The 18,422-nt window shown below is 37.4% G+C and overlaps 1 protein-coding gene across 1 annotated transcript in view; it reads right to left on the bottom strand.

Moving 5' to 3' along the window:
• Window positions 1-2,435: 2,435 nt before the first annotated feature.
• PLGRKT (plasminogen receptor with a C-terminal lysine) overlaps window positions 2,436-18,422 on the bottom strand; it is a 42,137-nt gene continuing 26,150 nt past the window's right edge. Inside the window, exons 3-5 of the mRNA XM_019664715.1 lie at window positions 5,701-5,831; window positions 5,025-5,134; window positions 2,436-2,821 (exon numbers count right to left, since the gene is read on the bottom strand). Coding sequence (XP_019520260.1) covers window positions 2,700-2,821; window positions 5,025-5,134; window positions 5,701-5,831 — 363 coding nt within the window. The 3' untranslated portion in view covers window positions 2,436-2,699. The remainder of the gene's footprint in view (window positions 2,822-5,024; window positions 5,135-5,700; window positions 5,832-18,422) is intronic.

The raw sequence follows: 18,422 nt of genomic DNA, 5'->3' as shown, positions 1-18,422 counted from the left end.
ACCTTATGTAATAATGTTTTCCCCACAAGAGTTTGTTCCTTTCCAGGAAGAGTAGAACAGGAAAAAAAATAAGTTCTCGCTAGTGTCTCTTGAATATCACATTAGAACATGCATGTATTAAAATTGTTAAAGTTTGTAAAATATAGTATCAAGTTCAGATTGCTCATATTCTGATTACATTGGTTGTAGATTAGTTTTGCGATCTGCGTATGCTCCCTCCCCATCCTCTTCTCACTCATGCCCTTCTAACCCCACCTTCAGACATTTTAATCGAAGGCCATGAAATTGAGTATATGTGACAGATTTTAAAAATTATTTTTTATTTTGACTTTGTGACTTTGTTTTCAGAATCAGGTAGCATGTTTCATTGGAAAGAATCCTTCCAGGGGTACCAAACACCAAGGTTTTAGTACAAACTACCATTACCCAATGTGGAACTTTTTTTCAACTGTAAAATGGGGCTTAGACTAGACCAGGGTTGGCAAACTGCAGCTCGCGGGCCACATGTGACTCTTTGAGTACGTTCTGTTTCAAAAGTCTGCCGAACCCTGTCCCTCACAACAATTTAAAAATTATTCGAGAGCCATAAATATATTTTTATATAATCACCATTATGTGAATAATATCCTTTAAAAATTTTATAAATGAAACTATGATAGTTTTATTTTCATTTTCAGTTTTACTTCAGAGCCACATGTACATACCCAAAGAGCCGCATGTGGCTCGCAAGCCGCAGTTTGCTGACCCCTGGTGGCTCTTCCATCTCAAAAGTTTGCCGACCCCTGGACTAGACCGTTTCTAAGGGTCTTCCTTTCCTCTTCAACATCTTGACGATAGTTTTAGTGTTTGTCACTAAAACTGTTTTGCATAGATTTGGTGCACTACTATAGTCTTTTACAAAGTGCAGTTAAGTACTACACCATAAAGGATCCTTTAGCATTACCCCCAAACACAAACTACGTTAGGTGGAACACCAAACAAACTTGATTGATTTGTAATTTTAGTACCTCTAGGATAGAGTGCAAAAGTCTTGGTTTTGCACCCAAGGGCCTTCAGGAGTTGAGCTGTGCCATCAGGCTCATTCTTAACAAGTTCCCCAGGTAAGGAATCCCCTGCCCCAGGCAAATCTAATAACCGGCAAGCAACGTGGCACTCGGGGTTCTGCCTTTAATCAGTCTCCTTCTGCAGCTCAGGCTGCACTTCCTCTTCACCTCATCTTCATGGAGAACTTGAACACATCCTTCAAGAACTGGCCCAGGTCTCTTCAACTGTTGGGTCGTTGGGAAAGTCATGATGTATTTTTCTATGTTTTTCAATGCAAAAATGCATCATGACTTTCCCAACGACCCAATATAGTTGTATCAAAGCCCTGTGTTCATATGTCGTGAGCTGCTTCAGGGTACCAGCTATTGTATCCATGCTTGCTTCCCCCCTTCAGATTTCATCTTCTGTTGTCCTTGGCCTTCTTTCTATTCTTTGGCAAGTCCCAGAGCCTTTCCTTTGGCTCTTCCCTTTGCCTAGAGATCCCTTCCCTGTCCCCATACCTACTCTTCTTAGGCCCGACTCATTCATTACTCGGTTCTCAGCTCACATGTCACCTCTGCACAGAAGCAGTCCTTTCTATCCCAGGTCTGAAGTAGTCTCCCCACCAACATCGTTCTACTCATTCTCTTATCCTGTTTCATTTCTGCTGAAGCATTTGTCACCATCAGAAATGATTTTGTTTATTTGTTCCTCTCCCTAGTTTACCCCTCACTAGAACTTATTCCTCTGCCTGGGATGCAGTGGCCTTGTCTACACATTCACTCATGTAACTCCAGTGCTTACAACAGTGCCTGACGATAGTAAGAATCAGTATCTTCGGAATTAGTGTATTATATGTAGTGTTTGCAGCTATATGAATGGGTATAAATCAGATTACCTATGAGTATAGGTTTCCTGGTGAGTGGAAATGAAAAGATGGGTATCCTAATCAACCTCCCCTCCTTCCCACTTCTGTAGCAACTGTGCTCTGAGTCAGTATTTAAATGCTTTTGCCTTTTATCTTTCACATCTGTCTTTGCATGTCAAGAATGCTTGACGGACTTTTTCAAGGCCTTTTAGAGCACAGACACTGGAGCCAAACTGACTAGGTTCAAGTCCCAGTTCTATCTGAACTGAGACGCAGGTCCTCACTGTGTCTCAGTTTCCCCATCCATAAAATGATGCCTGCCTCATGAGATTGTTGGGATGACTATAAGGACATATACAACAGACTCAGAACAGTGCCTGGCCATAGTAAGCACAATATACATGTTAGTCATTAATATCAGTTGTTTCTACCATTTGGAGACAGGACACAATTGACAAATCCAAATAAAAGGAGTCTCTGTGAGAGACAAATGTGATGAGGAAAGCATGTGAGACAGAGAAATGAGAGCAGCAGGACCTTTGCTTTCAGGAATTTGAAACAATGTGGTTTATTAATTTAGCACTTAGATATTTGTAATATACATACATAGGAAATCTGAAAGTTAGAGTACCTCCATTTTTTGTTGATAGTTATAAATTTTATTTTAAAATAGCTTAACAAAACAGATCTTGCATTTTAACATTTTAAAATAAAATCCATATCAAAATCTTGAGCATTGAAAAAGTTGTAAAAACCATGATTCAAGTCAACAATTCTGTGTTTTAAGATTCAGTGTGTAAACATGATTTCATTTGTCTATGAAGAATTTACTTTGTTCCCTTCTGGATTTTTCAAGGGTTTCAAAAGTAATCATTCCTTTTGGCAGCTGCAACTTGCTCTTTTCTGTTTCCAGTATGTTCTCAGCTTCACCTTAAATAAAGTACAGACATATACAAGGTGACAAAGGGGTACCAGCATTTTGTGAGAAGGCCTACTTGCTATGCACCAGTGACAAGCTATAACACTGTGGAGGGGTGTCCCCAAGTTTTACAGTTAAATTTTTCACCCATTGTCCTCAGGAGAAGGAAACACAGTGATGAATTCTGAAGACTCACAGAAAGAGATAAATCAGATGGCAGGGATTTTATTTGACAAAAGACAGCATTTTAAAATGTCAAAGAAAAAGCATACCAAGTAATATATATATTTTTTTTTTCCTTGAAGGAAAGTCAGAATAATAAGTATTAGTTGTGTTTGGAGGGGTTTGAGGCAGAGAAATTACATATATAGTCTGCTTCCTATTGCCCCTTAACATATCTTAAGTGACATGAGAGAAAATAAGGTTTACTCAAAATTCTAAATTTTCAGGAAAGCTAATCTTTGACCTGAAACTACTTATAAATACCTGAAATAAATATTAAATGTTCTTTAGTCTGTATATATATATATACACAAGAGGAATAAATAATTCCTCTTTCAGATAACAGCTAGTAATTTCTTTGTCAACTTTTATTGTTGAAGAATTAGAAAAATTAATTTAAAAATTATAATACACATTGACATTTCATAAACTTTGGAAATGAAGCCAAATAAATGTTTTCTTAAGTTCTCCTCTTTTGGCACATAATTTATACTCCAAATTCAACAGGGCAGACTACAATTTTTGAATTGTAACAGCATTTCAACCATCTGCAAACACTTCATTCTCAGTCTTACAGTAAGTAAAGATCATTATAGCTTGTCTGTAATTAGGCAGGCCACTGATGACAGACTAGATGTTTCCATGTGAGAGTGTCTCACGTATGGCAAAGCTCAGTGTGTGTTTACAGAATGGCTGATGATAAATTCAGTCTAACAGGGATTGTATATCTTGGAGTTATCACTAGTTAACAGGGCTAAATGTTATAACCTAAACTTTCTAATATGGAAAGTTTCCTGGTGGATTCTAAAGTTGTATTTTTTTTAATAAGAAATTCCCACAACATGCCTAAAGGTTTAAAATTTTATATTCTGTATATTCTGACGGACCTGTAATAAAATTACTTCCAAAACATACAGTCAAAATGTTCCTAGAAACAAATGCATTCTCCATTAGTAATATGTTCAAATGAATGCTGTGTAATAGAGTTGACAAATCTTAATACTACATATTAATTTTTATGAGGCATTGAGAATTCTAATGTCCATATAAACAATGAGATATAGTTGAGAATGATGTGAAGAGCTTTGCTGAATCAGACAACAGTTTTTAAATACTGAGAGAATATTTCCTCAATTTTTTATGCTATCCACAATGTAATAGCTATGGACACAACACACTTTGAAGCATAATCTGCATTATTAACATATCCTTCATCACTATCTTAAGTCTACACCATGGGTTGGCAAACATTTTTAAAGGGCCAGGGAGTAAATATTTTAGGCTTTTGAGGCCTTTCATCTCTGTCATGATAATAGGAAAGCAGCCAAAGATAATTCAGAAATGAATGGGCATGTCTATGTTCCAATAAAATTTTATTTTCAAAAACAGTTGGCCACTCCACAGGTCATAGTTTTCCAACCTCTGGTCTAGACAGTCAACAAAAAAAACATAAGTCAAGACTTGATTTGGCATTTGCAATTTTCCATGGTACAAATATTCCCACCACAGTCAACATCAGGGTACCAGTGGGATGTCACTGAAGTCAGAGTTGTATCTGTATTTTATTGTGTCTGTATATTGTATCTGCATTTCTATCATACAGATCCAACAGTATTCACAACTTAAGAGTATAGGTGATAGTAAAATAATTAGAAACTGATGCATTCTGAGTATTTTCACCATTGTTTTAAATATAATTTAATGTTTATTTTTTGCAGTTTATTTCATTGTAAGTTTATATAATTTAACTTTTAATAATTACTGTATTTAACAGCCAGCTTACAAAATTCCTGAAAATGTGACAGTTTTTTGGGTTTTTTTGTGAGCTGGTATGAGCTGGCTCCAGCATATCACAGCGTGCGAGGGAGCAGAAATGTTGGTCACTGAGAGCTCAGGGAGAGGGTCTTATCAGAATCTTCATAAATCAAGGGATTATAAGGAAGGGATACTTTAGCCAGATGAATCAGAGACTCTGGTTTATCAAAGACTTACCTTTCATTCTTTGTATAAGGGTTCCATAGCCCAAGTCATACTGGTAGGTAAGGACAAAGCTTAATGGAACGATAGGGAAGAGGAAGGCTGGCTTCTTCCTTTTTATTGCTCTGATTCAAGAATAAAGAAGAATGAATATCAAGAAATGTAAACACATATCTCTATACTCAATGAAAAAAATTTTTCCCTGATTTTTGAAAGAACGTCCTTCATTTCAAAAGTTACTTAATTCATTTGCATCTTTGAAAATAGGATTTTCTTACCCATAACCCCTCACCAGAATCTGCAGTTCTCAAGGACAGCATCTATGACTTGCACATTTTTATTTGATGTTGAGTCTCAGATTACTCATTTTATAAATGGTTAAGTATTGATATCTGTCCTTTAGGGACTGTGAAAATGAACTTGTAGAAGCCTCCTTATATCTCGGGGCCAAGTCAGTCCTCTATCTTATGAAACAGAGAAATGGGCAGAAGAAATCTAAGAAACTAAAGGCAGAATTAACTATTACTACCCTGTATCTACAGTTACTCCAAGGACTAAGCTATAATGGGTTACTTTGTTTACATACACTATTTGGACCAAGTCCTATCTTGGCCAACTTAATAGTAATATAATGGCGAAAGCAAAAGAAGTAAATTATTTTTTAAAAATTTAAAGTAAATAACAAACATACCCAGCTGTTAAAGAGATGGCTGCAATGCCGAAAAATGTTCCAAAATATTTTAGGAATTCCCGAGACCAAGCAATCTGAATGGCCATTTGTCTTTCTCTCATTTCATTCTGCATTATTAGCTGCCTTTCCAGCTGAGGACAAACAAAAGACAAAATGTGGTTTACTCATCTTTTGAATCTGAGCACAGAGTTAATAGTCTGCTTTTCCAGTGGATTTCCATTCTTCAATTGCTTTGATTCATTTTTTTTTTTAATCCTCAATAGACTTTTACAAAAGTCCCTCTGGACAGCTATCCCCAACTGTCACTGGCAGTGAAATCTTCCTGGAATATGCACAGAATAGATATGATACTCTTTTTCTGTGTCCTGAGGTATTGGGACACATGTGGTCTGGAGCTTTTATCCAAGCCTAAAATATATGTTCACTTAATATATCACATGGGAGGAAAGATCTATGTGTCTTTAAATGCAGATAGTTCCTATTGGTCTTTATTACAACTTTCACTGAGATCATTTTGTCTTCCAAATCCATCCAACTCCAAATTGAAATTGATTTGGAATATCAGGGCCATATCGCTCCATGATGGTAGAGGAGGAGGATTCTGAGACATCAATAGAGATTTTTCTTTGCCACCATTTCCTTTGTGCTTCAAGTCCTTTACCACTTTAGTCAGTGCCTTTCCCGGCATTGGAGTAGAAAGCGGATACAGCCCAGAACATGGGAGACTGGATTTCTGAATGTATTTTTGAAACCCCAAGCATTATTTTGAGAGAATTAGATTAAGAGAGAAAAGTTTTTGTTTTTAATTTGAAAATCTTGGGATGATGTATTATTAGCAAAACATAGAGGATAGCAAGCATAGAATTCATGATGCAAAACATAGGGTGAGGAGGAATGAGTAATAATGTGACTCAGTTTCCCCTCCATGCCTTTTTTCTACCGTAGGAAGGAACTGGGAGAAGAGAATGAGTTTTTAGATATAAAGATGGGGCTTGGCTCCTTGGCCCCTCTTAGGAGTTGAAGCTCCAGGGGATGTGATGGATTTGGGTTTGGGGATCCCCAGACTGAGAGCGCTTGTGGTCCTACCTCCTGTTGAGAATTCTGGGAAGGGAAAACTAAAGTACAGTAGAAATGGTTGCAGGGCAGATCTAGGCTTAGCACAGGCCTGAGAAAGGCCACCTCAGTCTCCCTCAACTGCCACAGGGTATGGAAAAAGTCTATAAGGTTTTCATGTCAACCTGGAGAGGGTTGCAGAAGGTAACTAAGAATTCAAAGCAAGTGGCTTACTAGGGAGTCACCGAAGTCTAGGGCCCAGGGGCCCCATAATAGACACTTGGGTAGAGACCATATGCTACGGGCTAGGTGAAGAAGGTATCTCAGAGGATCAGCAACACAGAGAGGTGGCCAAACCAGCTTGAAAATGGTCAGATACCCTCAGAGAAAGTCACTTGGTACTGCCCAGGTTGATCAAACAGAAAACAACAGCAGAAAAGCGTCCTCCAACCAGATGTGCCTTCTCCAATGCTCATGCCACCTGCAATCTCCTGGCCCCAACCCTAGATCAGTCCAGAAAAAATAGGGACAGAGAAAGAGAGGGGGCCAAGCTGAATTCAACTCTTTATCTACAAAGAAATGAGTTTTACACTAGAATTAATTGAGTCACTTTGACTTATCAAAATTAAATTTGCTGTCAGCAGCAGAAATTGAAGTTCATTTTGAACTGAGAGTAAAAAATAGTGTTTTTGCATACATCATTATTTAGTATGTAAAATTCATTCTTACTCTATTACTTACTCAAAAATCTTACATGATAGTTGATAATATGCCCCCCCCAAATTGATGTAGGTGAATCAATTAATTATTTGTTTTGTTATCAAAAGGCAACTAAATCCAATCATGACACAGATGAACCCAAGATGAACCCACAGGGCTCTGATCTTGGCTGCACATTGTGAGCATCTGGGGAGCTTATCAAAGCCCCAATGCCCAGGCTCCTACCTCAGACAATTAAACCAGGAAGGACCAATGAAACCAAGACCAGTCATCAGGATTTTTAAAAGGTTGCCAGGTAATTCCAATATGCAGCTAGGATTGAGAACCACTGCCTGAGATGAAAGAATTCACAACCTAGGGTTTTTTCCCACCAAAGATCAGGCTGAAATAGTGTGAAAAGTAATCCTCTGGGAACTCTCAAACAATTGTGAACAGGTAAGGGTGGTGGGACTAACATGTATGGTACTGTCACGGATACATGACTCTCTGCATTTGTCAAACCCCTTAAAACTTTACAGCACAGAGTGAACCTTACTGTATGCAAATCACCCAGAAGATACACAGGACTGAATGTGGACTGTGACAAAAATAATCTAACTATATTATAAATGTATGACATAACTTCACTGAAGGGGATAGAGGAAAAAGAACTGAGCTAACTTTGGAAAATGATATTTCGACTGGAAACTGTAAGGCTAAAGACAAAAGGAACTGTACATACATATTGTACTCTAGTTGCTAAAGTTATTTCTCACAGGGTATGGGTTAACAATTCTGAAACTACTTTACATGTGTAACTGGAGATGAACAAACAAATTCATGGCGGATGGTGGGAGTTGGGTTTCTTACTATTAGAAAGGGAGATTACAGAACAGCAAGGGGAGAACACTAGAATAAACCATGGTATATTGGACAAGAGGCAGTGACATCCGTATGAACTCATATTTAGCTTAATATAGGTTCAGCTAGACAAATATAAAATTATAGATATACACAGTTAGTGGAAGTGCATATGTTTCCTAGCTCTCCCCTGAGAGGACATAGAAGTGATGATACCCTTGCAGCAATGAGCACATCCAGCACCCCGATTTTGGTTTATAATATTACCCTCCACTAAAAGGAACCAGGGCTCCTTGGAGAAATGGCTGACCTAAGACTGGGACAGGAAATATACAAAATGAGCGAGAGCATTTTGTGGTGCCAGAAAGTAATGTTATAAAAAAGGGGGGGGGCATGTCAGAGGGACACAGGAGCCAACCTAAAGAAGCCCCCAATTCCTAAAATTGAAACAATTTGAGCAGCAAATGCATAACATAGTCTTGGATTACGACCCAAAGTATAAAATAAATATCTGTGAGTCCATACTGATATAAATACAGGAAACAAATATCTTATACAGAAGAATTCCAAATCATTTGTGTAGATACTACCCCACCACGTTCAAGGAGGTGAAATTTAATTCCTACTCCTTGATGGTGGGCTTTGCTGTTACTTGCTTCCAAGGAGTATAGTCTGAGAGAGAAGGAGGAGAGAGTAACTAATATCATGGTGGAGGAACCTGGCAAACACGACCTTGACCAAGTGATCAAGGTTAATGTTAGTGATGAGAGACACATTGATAGCAGGTACTCTGGATGTAATGTGAGAAGAAGGGCACTTCACCTCTGTGGTCTTCCACCCAATAACCCATAACCCCAATCTAACCATGAGACAAACCCAAATTGAGGGACGTTTTACAGACTCCCTGACCAGCACTCCTCAAACCTCACAAAGTCATCAAAAACATGGAAAATCTGACAAACTGTTACAGTCCAGAGAATACAAAGGAGACAAGAAGACTAAATGTAATGTGACACCTTGGACAGGATTCTGGGACAGCAAAAGGACATTTGGAAAACACTAATGAAATATGGATGTGGAATTTACTTAATAGTAATATACCAATGTTAGTGTCTGAGTTGTGACTACTATACCATGGTAATGTCAGATACTAACTGTAGAGTATATTAAGTATAAGGTAATTCAGAAACTCTGTATTTCTTTTCTATAAATCTAAAACTATTCTAAAATTTAAGTGTATTTTTTTTAAATGGTTATGAACAAATCTTATATTCTGGATCTATAGTCTCCTAATGATGAGAATAGAGGCAGTCATCTCCGTATATCATAGATACATTGTGAAAACCAACAAGACTGTGTATCTGCAAAAACTTTTGAGCATAGGGTTAACAAATATCAATGCACATTCTCTCCATGGCAAAAAAATCTTGATGAAGAACATCACTAAGCTGTAATGTTAATTACAAATTAGCTTTGTTAATTACTCCATACTTTATAAAATTGTGTTTAAAGTCACATGTCTAGATCAAACACATTTTAAAATTCAAATTGGTAAATTTTATTACCAAACTTTTTCAATAGCCATAAAGGGATAATTATATTAATGCAATAATTAATTTACCAATAATAGGCATCATTTAACTAAATGTACATTCATTTTCAACCTTCTTCCCCAAAGATTAAGAACTAAGAAAAAATAAGCAAAAGGGAAATGTACAAGTTTCCTTAATCATCTCTAACCCAAATCATAAATATAAAATTCTTTATTCTATTTTTTAAAAATTTTAGACCTTTCTATAGAAATAATTTTCCCATCTCTATTACTTTTCATATTGCTTTATTGAACAATTTGAAATTTAAATGTTCCTGATTATGACTTCAAACTCTAATGATCTTACAAGCTTATCTGAAATTAGCTTAACAACTACAAAACCACAATTTTTTTTTTAAGATTTTTATTGGGGAATTGGGGGAGGGGAACAGCGTTGGGGAATCGGTGAAGGGGAACAGACAAGTTGCTGTCCTTTTGTTCTTAAGTCTAGTTGTGGAGGACATCACTTCACTGGCCTATGTTGGTATTATCATTGCGCTCTTCCCAGGTGAGGCAGTCGGTCGCCGGCCACTGGACAGCTGTTTATGGCAGCTCATGTCAGCTGCTGGCCACTCATGATAGATTATGGGAGCCCACTGCAGCTCCACTGCAGCCGACGCCGACACCGGCGACTCATGGCAGCCCAGCTCCAAGTCGAGCTGTTGTTCACCATCTTAGCTGTATAGGGCACAGCGTCACTGGCCGATGTGGGATCTGAACCGGCGGCCCTGCTGCTCAGAGCTCCCATTCCCAAGCCAACTCTTAACCAACGAGCCACTTGGCCAGCCCAAACCACAATTAATTTTAAAGAGAACATAATAAAATGGAGCTAGCTTATTAAAAGTAATTGTACATAGTAGGAGTGACCACATTGTAACCACCTTTATAAAACTGTTACATGTGTTCTTTCCTGTGTATTTTGATTCTTCAATTTCTTTGTTTAAAAATATTAAGGACAGCCACAAAATTACTGATTTCAGTAATTTATCAGTCTCTTGAGCTCCAGGAGGGACAATTACACAAAGTTCCATAGACTATATAAGTTTCCCCTTAATATAATAAAACGATTAAATTTCACTTGGACACAAAATATTTTCAGAGTACAAAAAAGGCAATGACATTGTCCTATAAATTACCTTCATTGAAGTTTTTTTTAAAATTGGAGCCTTTAGTGTATTTGAGAAATAATTAGGTGAGCCTTGAGAAAAAAATCAGTTTACTTCTGTGTGTTTAGTTTCCAACAGTCTTTTAGTTTTTGCATAATGTGTTCACATGTAATAGAAAAATTGTCTTTCTATTTGCTTAATTGGACAATACTAACAAGTTATTTCTATGTGTCTGCCACAAAAGAGGTTTTGTTTTTATCAGAAATGAGAATATTTTATATATGTCTATGCCATTGTTAAATTTACATAACCATTATTGATACCTTCTAAACTAAAAGTAAATCAGAATTTCAGGTAAACAAAACATAAACTAAGATCACTTTTAAAAAGCAACCATAATGCAAGTTGTGACAAGTGGCATTTAATTTTAACTTGCTTTTCAGATATTTTAAACGCTCAACAGCCATTAAGCAATTTGGGAAGAATCTGAAAGGGAAAATGAATAGTAAATTGAAGCTTTTTTAAAAAGGCTATTTTAGGGGTGGCTGGTTAGCTCAATTGGTTAGAGCACAGTGCTCATAACACCAAGGTTGCCGGTTCGATTCCCTCAGGGGCCACTAAGATGTGCCCTCCACAACTAAAATGAAACAACTACTTGACTTGGAGCTGATGGGTCCTGGAAAAACACACTGTTTCCCAATCAAAAAAAAAAAGCTATTTTAAAATCAATGACATGAAAATAGTTGAATATGAACAAAATAAGTAGTATTATTCAAAAGCTTAAAAGCTTTGGTTACGTCATCTTGTTACATATCTTCCAATAACTATTACAACACAATTAGATTCATTCTTACTCTCATACGTTTGTAAATAATAAGGTTACGCTAAGTAAAAAAGAATTAGAGTTTGGCAAAAACCTTTTATATTAAGTTATGGATTCCAAAATAGTCATATATGAAATTTCCCCAACAAGATCAGAGGATGCTGACAAAATGAACAGAGCCTGGGAAAGAACAAAAGGCCATTGATCTCAATCATTACCTAAATTCTTCACAGACACAGCTCCTAACAGTGGTATATTATAAACACTATTAACTGAAGTTGAAGACAGTTCCACAACTAAAGTAAAAACAAAAATATGAGTATTTTCTTTTATCCTGGATTTCCTCATTTTAAAAAGTACATGTTTCTTAGTTTGATAATTAATGTTGCACTATGTCAGTCCTAACTGTACACAAAGCTAAAACCTCTGTTCTACAATACTTTGAACTAAGAATTTTAGAAGCAAACATGTGCTTCAAAAAATAAAATTAGAAAGTCCTTAAGAAATGGCAGGATGCTTGTTTCTACTCTATTATGGCAGCTAATACACTAATAATGTGCCAACCAGGTGCTAAGTACTGTACTAGTTTACACACAGATTTTCCTACAAAACTGTGAGGTTGGTCTATGAGTTGAAGACAATGGAGCCTACTCCTCTCATTTAGTTTAAACAAAATGAGAATTATTGCAGGTTATTTGGCAACTTAAGAATTTTGAGGGGAGCCATAATGTTCATTTGCTTTCCATATTATCAGGAACAACAAAGCCAGGAGAAATGCTCAGCCAGAACATGGAACTCTCCTAGGGGAACCCCACAGCTGCTGCTTCCTGTCACAGATGCTCAGGACCAAATATTGAAACTCGCCCTCCACACTCCTAAAATACTAATCATCTCCACTACAATGGTTATAAGAAGACACAATGTTTTCTTGAAGCTTTACACTGCCCACATCTACCTCCCAAGTTTCCTTCAGGATGCCTACTTGGCAGAACCAGGTCAGATGTAAAACACAGCTGCAAGCGAGTCTGGGAAATTTGCCTTTGGCTTTCCAGCTTCTGTTGTGTAGGCAGGTATGCTATAAGGAAGTTGAATGATCCAATCAGTATTACCTGCCACAAAAGGTATTATTTCAGTTTACAGTTGAGGAAACTGAGGATCAGAGTTGGAGTGATTTTCACTGTGGCCTGTTATTAAATGGCAGATCTGTGGTTCAAACCCAGGTATGCCTGTTCCAAAGCCTAAGCTTACAGTCTACTATAACTATACTTGCAGTAATCAAGTCAATATGGAAAATAAGGATAAAGTGCAAGAATTTTATAAGGACACTACATAATGAGCTCTCATTGACCTGGAGTACAGACTAACCTGAATTATTCTGTTTAAGTCTTTTTGAAAGAGCCTCTACACTCACTGTCTCCAAGTTCTCCCCAGCATTTCATGCCACCAACCCTGAAGTGATTTCAGTGCCCTCCACTCTCTGAATGTGAGCCTTCCAAGGCCCCTGTGACCTCTTCCTCATTGCTGTATCTAATTCCTCAGATAACTGGAAGAACCACCACATCCAGTAATGACCATGGCCTGCAGACGTTCTAAACATTTCTTGAGATAGGCCCTCTCCTACCCTGTTGCACAAGCATGGGTTCCAGGCTCCAGGCCAAGGGCTCTGGGAGAGAACAAGTCCAACCTGTGGTTCTATAAGGAAACTAGTATCTGTGCTCAAGGTGAGGACAGAGGACGCTAAGGAAGTTCTGAAAGGTCAAGGCCTGCTCCCCTTTCATAAATGGGATACAAAGGGAAAAGGCAACTCCTAAGAACAGATGAGCACTGGAACCTTATCCAGAGAAAGTCCTTCAAATTCTATATTTGTTTAATTTCCCCCAGAATTTCCATCTCAGTCATTTCCTCTTGGTCTTCTCAGTTCCTGGTGATATCATCATCTTCCAGGCTCCAACTACCACCTCTTGCTGATGACTTTTGAATTCTAAATCTCCATCCTAGAACTCTTCAATGGTAGATCTATTTCCAACTGCCTTCTGGACATCTCCACTGGGAGATGGAGAGCCACAATGTCTCTGCATATCTCTCGAATCCAGTCTCGTTCCTGCTGTCCCTGCTCCAGCTCCAGCTCGGATCATTACCCATCAACAAAGCACTGCATTACTGCCAACCTGTCTTTTCTGTTCCTAGTTTCTTCTCCCTCCAGTCCATCTTTATACCGTTCTCTTTATATTTATTTATATTGATATTTCTGTCTCAAAAGCAATTTCATGTTACTTTCCTGCTTTAAAATGTTCACTAACTAGGGCCGGTTAACTGGCTCAGTTGGTTAAGAGCTCGCTCAAGAGTGCGAACTCTGAGGAACAGAGTTGCCAGTTCAATTCCCAGCCTGAGCTGAGCTGCCGCTGAGCTGCCAACAGGTGGCAGGATGGCTCAGCCAAAAAAATAAATAAATAAAAATAAAATAAAATGTTCCTAAATATGACATAGCCTTTAAAAACCCTATTCCACTTTACCTTTTGGGCTTCATGTCCTGCCCCTCATGTCTCCCCCTAGGCCCCAGCCACCAATTCTCACCCAAGAATGTCCACCTTTCCACACTTTTTTACTTATAGAAAGAGACAGATTTTGGAGTCACATGGACTGGGTTCAAATTCTAATTCTGTCACTTAGACTTGCTATGTGATTGTGGGCAAGCCCCCTAAATCTCTTGACTTCAATTTCTATCTCTAGGAACAACATGGTTACATTACAGGGTTGCTTTTCTAAATAAGATGCTATATTTGCAAAAGGCTGGTGCACTGCAGGCATTGGTATGTGTTAACCCCTTTGTCTTGCTTTTTTCTCTTGTCTCCTGTCCCCAGTGGTTACCTAGACTTGGAGCCTTTTTCCTTTACTTTTTTCCCTTTCCCTTTCTTGGCTAATTCACCTGTTTTCCTGACTTCGAAGTTTCTCTTTGCTGAAGGTCCCCACATCTCTATCCAGAGCCCCATCCACTCACTGAGCAATGCTGCCAGGGGCAGCCCCCTGACATGCATTCCTGGCACTACCCCGAATTCAACACTCCCTACACTTTTGTTCACTGTTTCCTCCAGACCAGCTCCCCTGCCAGTTCCTTGTATTCCTCAGAGGCTCCATGATTCTTCCAGAGGAATGAAAATTTTGGTTTCATCTTCAACATAATCCTCTTCTTAATCCCCCAAGTATCTAGTTAGTCCAGAAATTCTACCAACTTTTCTTTTGAAATCTCCCCTTTTCTCCATTCTTGCTGCTTCCCCTGAAATCCAAGTCCTTATCACCTTGGTTACTGCAGTAGTCCCATGCTAGCCTTCTATGTCTAGCCCATGGTTTATGTCTAGTAACAAAATCCCAGAGGTTAATACTGTGGGCACTGGGGCCAGACTGCCTGCATTTGAAGCCTGGTTCTATCACTTGCAAATCGCATGGCTTTTGGAGAGTCTTGCATCGACCTGTGCCTCGGTTTCCTCATCTGTAAAATGGGGCAAATGACAATGCCTATCTTAAAGGGTTGTTATAAGGGTTAAGTGAGAAAATACATGCAAAGGTTTAGAGCAGAACTTGAACAAGGGTTCAATAAAAGTTACTGTTATTTGCCTAGAAGATAGATAGAAAATGATAAGATCAATTATTTAAAAATATCCATTTTATCCACTTGCACCTCTGCTCAAAAATTTCCAATGCACATTCTCAAGGATAGATTATATGTTGGGACATGAAACTAGCCTCAGCAAATTTAAGATTGAAATCATACCAAGCATATCCTCTGATCACAAGGCTTTGAAATTGAATATCTGCAGAAAGAAAGAAGGAAAAATTACAAATATGTGAAGATTAAACAACATGATTTTAAAGAATGACTGGGTCACAGAAGAAATAAGAGGAGAGATTAAAAGATACATAAAAACACATGAGAATGAAATTACATCCTATCAAAATTATTGGGAGGCAGCGAAAGCAGTAATAAGAGGGAAATTTATATCATTACAGGCCTATCTCAACAAACAAGAAAAATCCCAGATAAACACCTAACATTACACCTTAAAGAACTAGAAAAATAAGAACAAATGAAACCCAAAGTCAGCAGAATAAGGAAATAATAAAAATCAGAGCAGCACTAAATGAAATAGAGAACAAAAAGACAATAGAAAAATTAATGCAACAAAGAGCTGGTTCTTTGAAAAGATTAATAAAATTGACAAACCCTTGGCTAGATTCACTAAGATAAAAAGAGAAAAGATACAAATAAAATCAGAAATGAAAGAGAAGTTACTATGGATACCACAGAAATACAAAGAATCATACAAGAATACTATAAATATTATATGCTACCAAATTCAATAACCTAGAAGAAATGGGCAAGTTCTTAAAAACATATACCTTCCTAGGCTGAATCACGAAGAACTGGAATATCTAAATAGACTGATCAACAGTAAGGAAATTGAATCAGTCATCTGAAATCTTCCCAAAAGCAAAAGTCCAGGACCAGATGGCATCATTAGTGAATTCTACCAGACATTTAAAGAGGATCTAACACCCGTCCTCCTCAAACTCTTCCAAAAAATTGAAGAAGAGGCAATACTTCCTAACTCATTTTATGAGGCCAACATTACCCTGATACCAAAACCTGGTAAAGGATAACACAAAAAAGAAAACCACAGCCCAGTATCTCTGATGAATACAGATGCAAAAATCCTAACAAAATTCTAGGAACTCAAATACAACAATGCATTAAGAAGATTACACATCATGATCAGGTGGGGTTCATGCCAGGGGCAACAAGGATGGTTCAACATACACAAACTGATCAATGTGATACACCACATAAACAAAATAAAAAACAAAAATCATATGATTATATCAGTAGATGCAGAAAAAGCATTTGACAAGAAAGAACATCCATTTATGGTTAAAATACTTAATAAAATGGGTATAGAAGGAAAATACCTAACATAATAAAGGCCATATATGACAAACCCTCAGCTAATATAATTAATGGTGAAAAACTGAAGCCTTTTGCTCTACATTCAGGAACAAGACAGGGTTGTCTCTTATCACCCCTGTTATTCAATGTCGTATTGGAAGTCCTAGCCAGAGCAATCAGGCAAGAGAAAGGAGTAAAAGGCATCCGAATTGAGAATGAAGAAGTTAAATTGTCACTTTTTGCAGATGACATGATGCTTTATATAGAAAACCCTAAAGACTCCACAAATTATCTAATTGAGTCCCTGCTTTCATTGCTTTAGGGTATATTCTCAGAAGTGGGATTACTGGGTCATATGTAGTTTTATTGACCATTGTCACCCCAATAAATTTTAATTTAAAAAAATCACATTCACTGAAGGATTTGGTTAGCATTTGGTCTCATTTATTTTGTTTTTTAGATTCCACTTGTAGGTGAAATCATATGGTATAATAATTGTCAATAGGAAGAATCCCTAGGCAGGTCATCTCCAATTCTAATTAATTTTAGGCAAGCCTTTAAATTATAAGTTTCTTATTTAAACCTGATTTAACTATGAAAACAAAAGTAGATTGTGGAAAGAATTCATTATGTAGTTATCCACTTCTGGGAAATAATACTTCCAATATTCATGTTCACATGTGATTTCAAAAATAAAATATTATTATAAGAAAATAACCAGTAATTCCTGAAATGGAAAAAAAAGTTACTTTTACATTCTGTCTTTATGGTTTTGATTTGTATGGATCTTAAAATTCTACAGAAAGGTGAGCCTGGCCATAACCAATACATTTTAGATTTGCTGTTGTTTAATCCCCGTACTGACACCCATGCCTCCTTCAATACAATGCTAAATAAAAACCCAAACTGAATAGCCACAGATAGGGAGAAGTCAAATTGAAAGACATAAATGTAATTAGAGTTTTATGTCAAAACTTTCTTTTATAATCCTCCCAAATGTTTTTTTCTTTATAAGAGGTGCATTTTCTATTATGGGCTGTTTATCCACACTGACTTCTTTTGCTGAAAACTAAAGCCCAATTTGAGAGTGTTTGACGAGCAAGCTAAGATATGAAGTATTAAAAACAATAGTGTCTCAGTTTCAGCCCTAGATTGGGGCAGCGGGTGGGGAGAGGCCACAGAAATGAGAGGACGGTAGAAAGGGAAAGGCTTGAGCTTTCATGAATGTCAAATATTAGCATCATTGACTCTCAGTCTGGAAGAAGATAGCACTTCCTATTTGAAATCAAACAGAAAATGAATTCCAGGTGAGTCAAAGCCCTAAATGTACCAAATGAAATGATAAATATACTACGAATAAAATTTGGAGGCTGCTTGTATAACCTTATGGAGGCAAAAAGACCTTTTCAAGGAAGAGGGGAAACATGAAGGAAAAGATGAACAGATCTTATATATATACCAAAAAAATCACCACTTCATAACAATTAGGATGGCTCTTACTAAAAAAAAAAAAAGAAAGAAAGAAAGAAAGCAAAGTAACAAGTGTTGACAGGGGTCAAGGATGTGGAGAAATGGGAACCCTTGTGCATTGCTGATGGGAATGTAAAATAGAGTAGCTGCCGTGAAAAATTATGTGAAAATTCCTCAAAA

The sequence above is a fragment of the Hipposideros armiger genome, unplaced genomic scaffold, assembly GCF_001890085.2.
Source record: "Hipposideros armiger isolate ML-2016 unplaced genomic scaffold, ASM189008v1 scaffold_429, whole genome shotgun sequence".
Classification (NCBI taxonomy): Eukaryota; Metazoa; Chordata; class Mammalia; order Chiroptera; family Hipposideridae; genus Hipposideros; species Hipposideros armiger.
The sequence above is the reverse complement of the archived record's forward strand: the minus strand, read 5'-3'. Positions and strand labels throughout refer to the sequence as shown.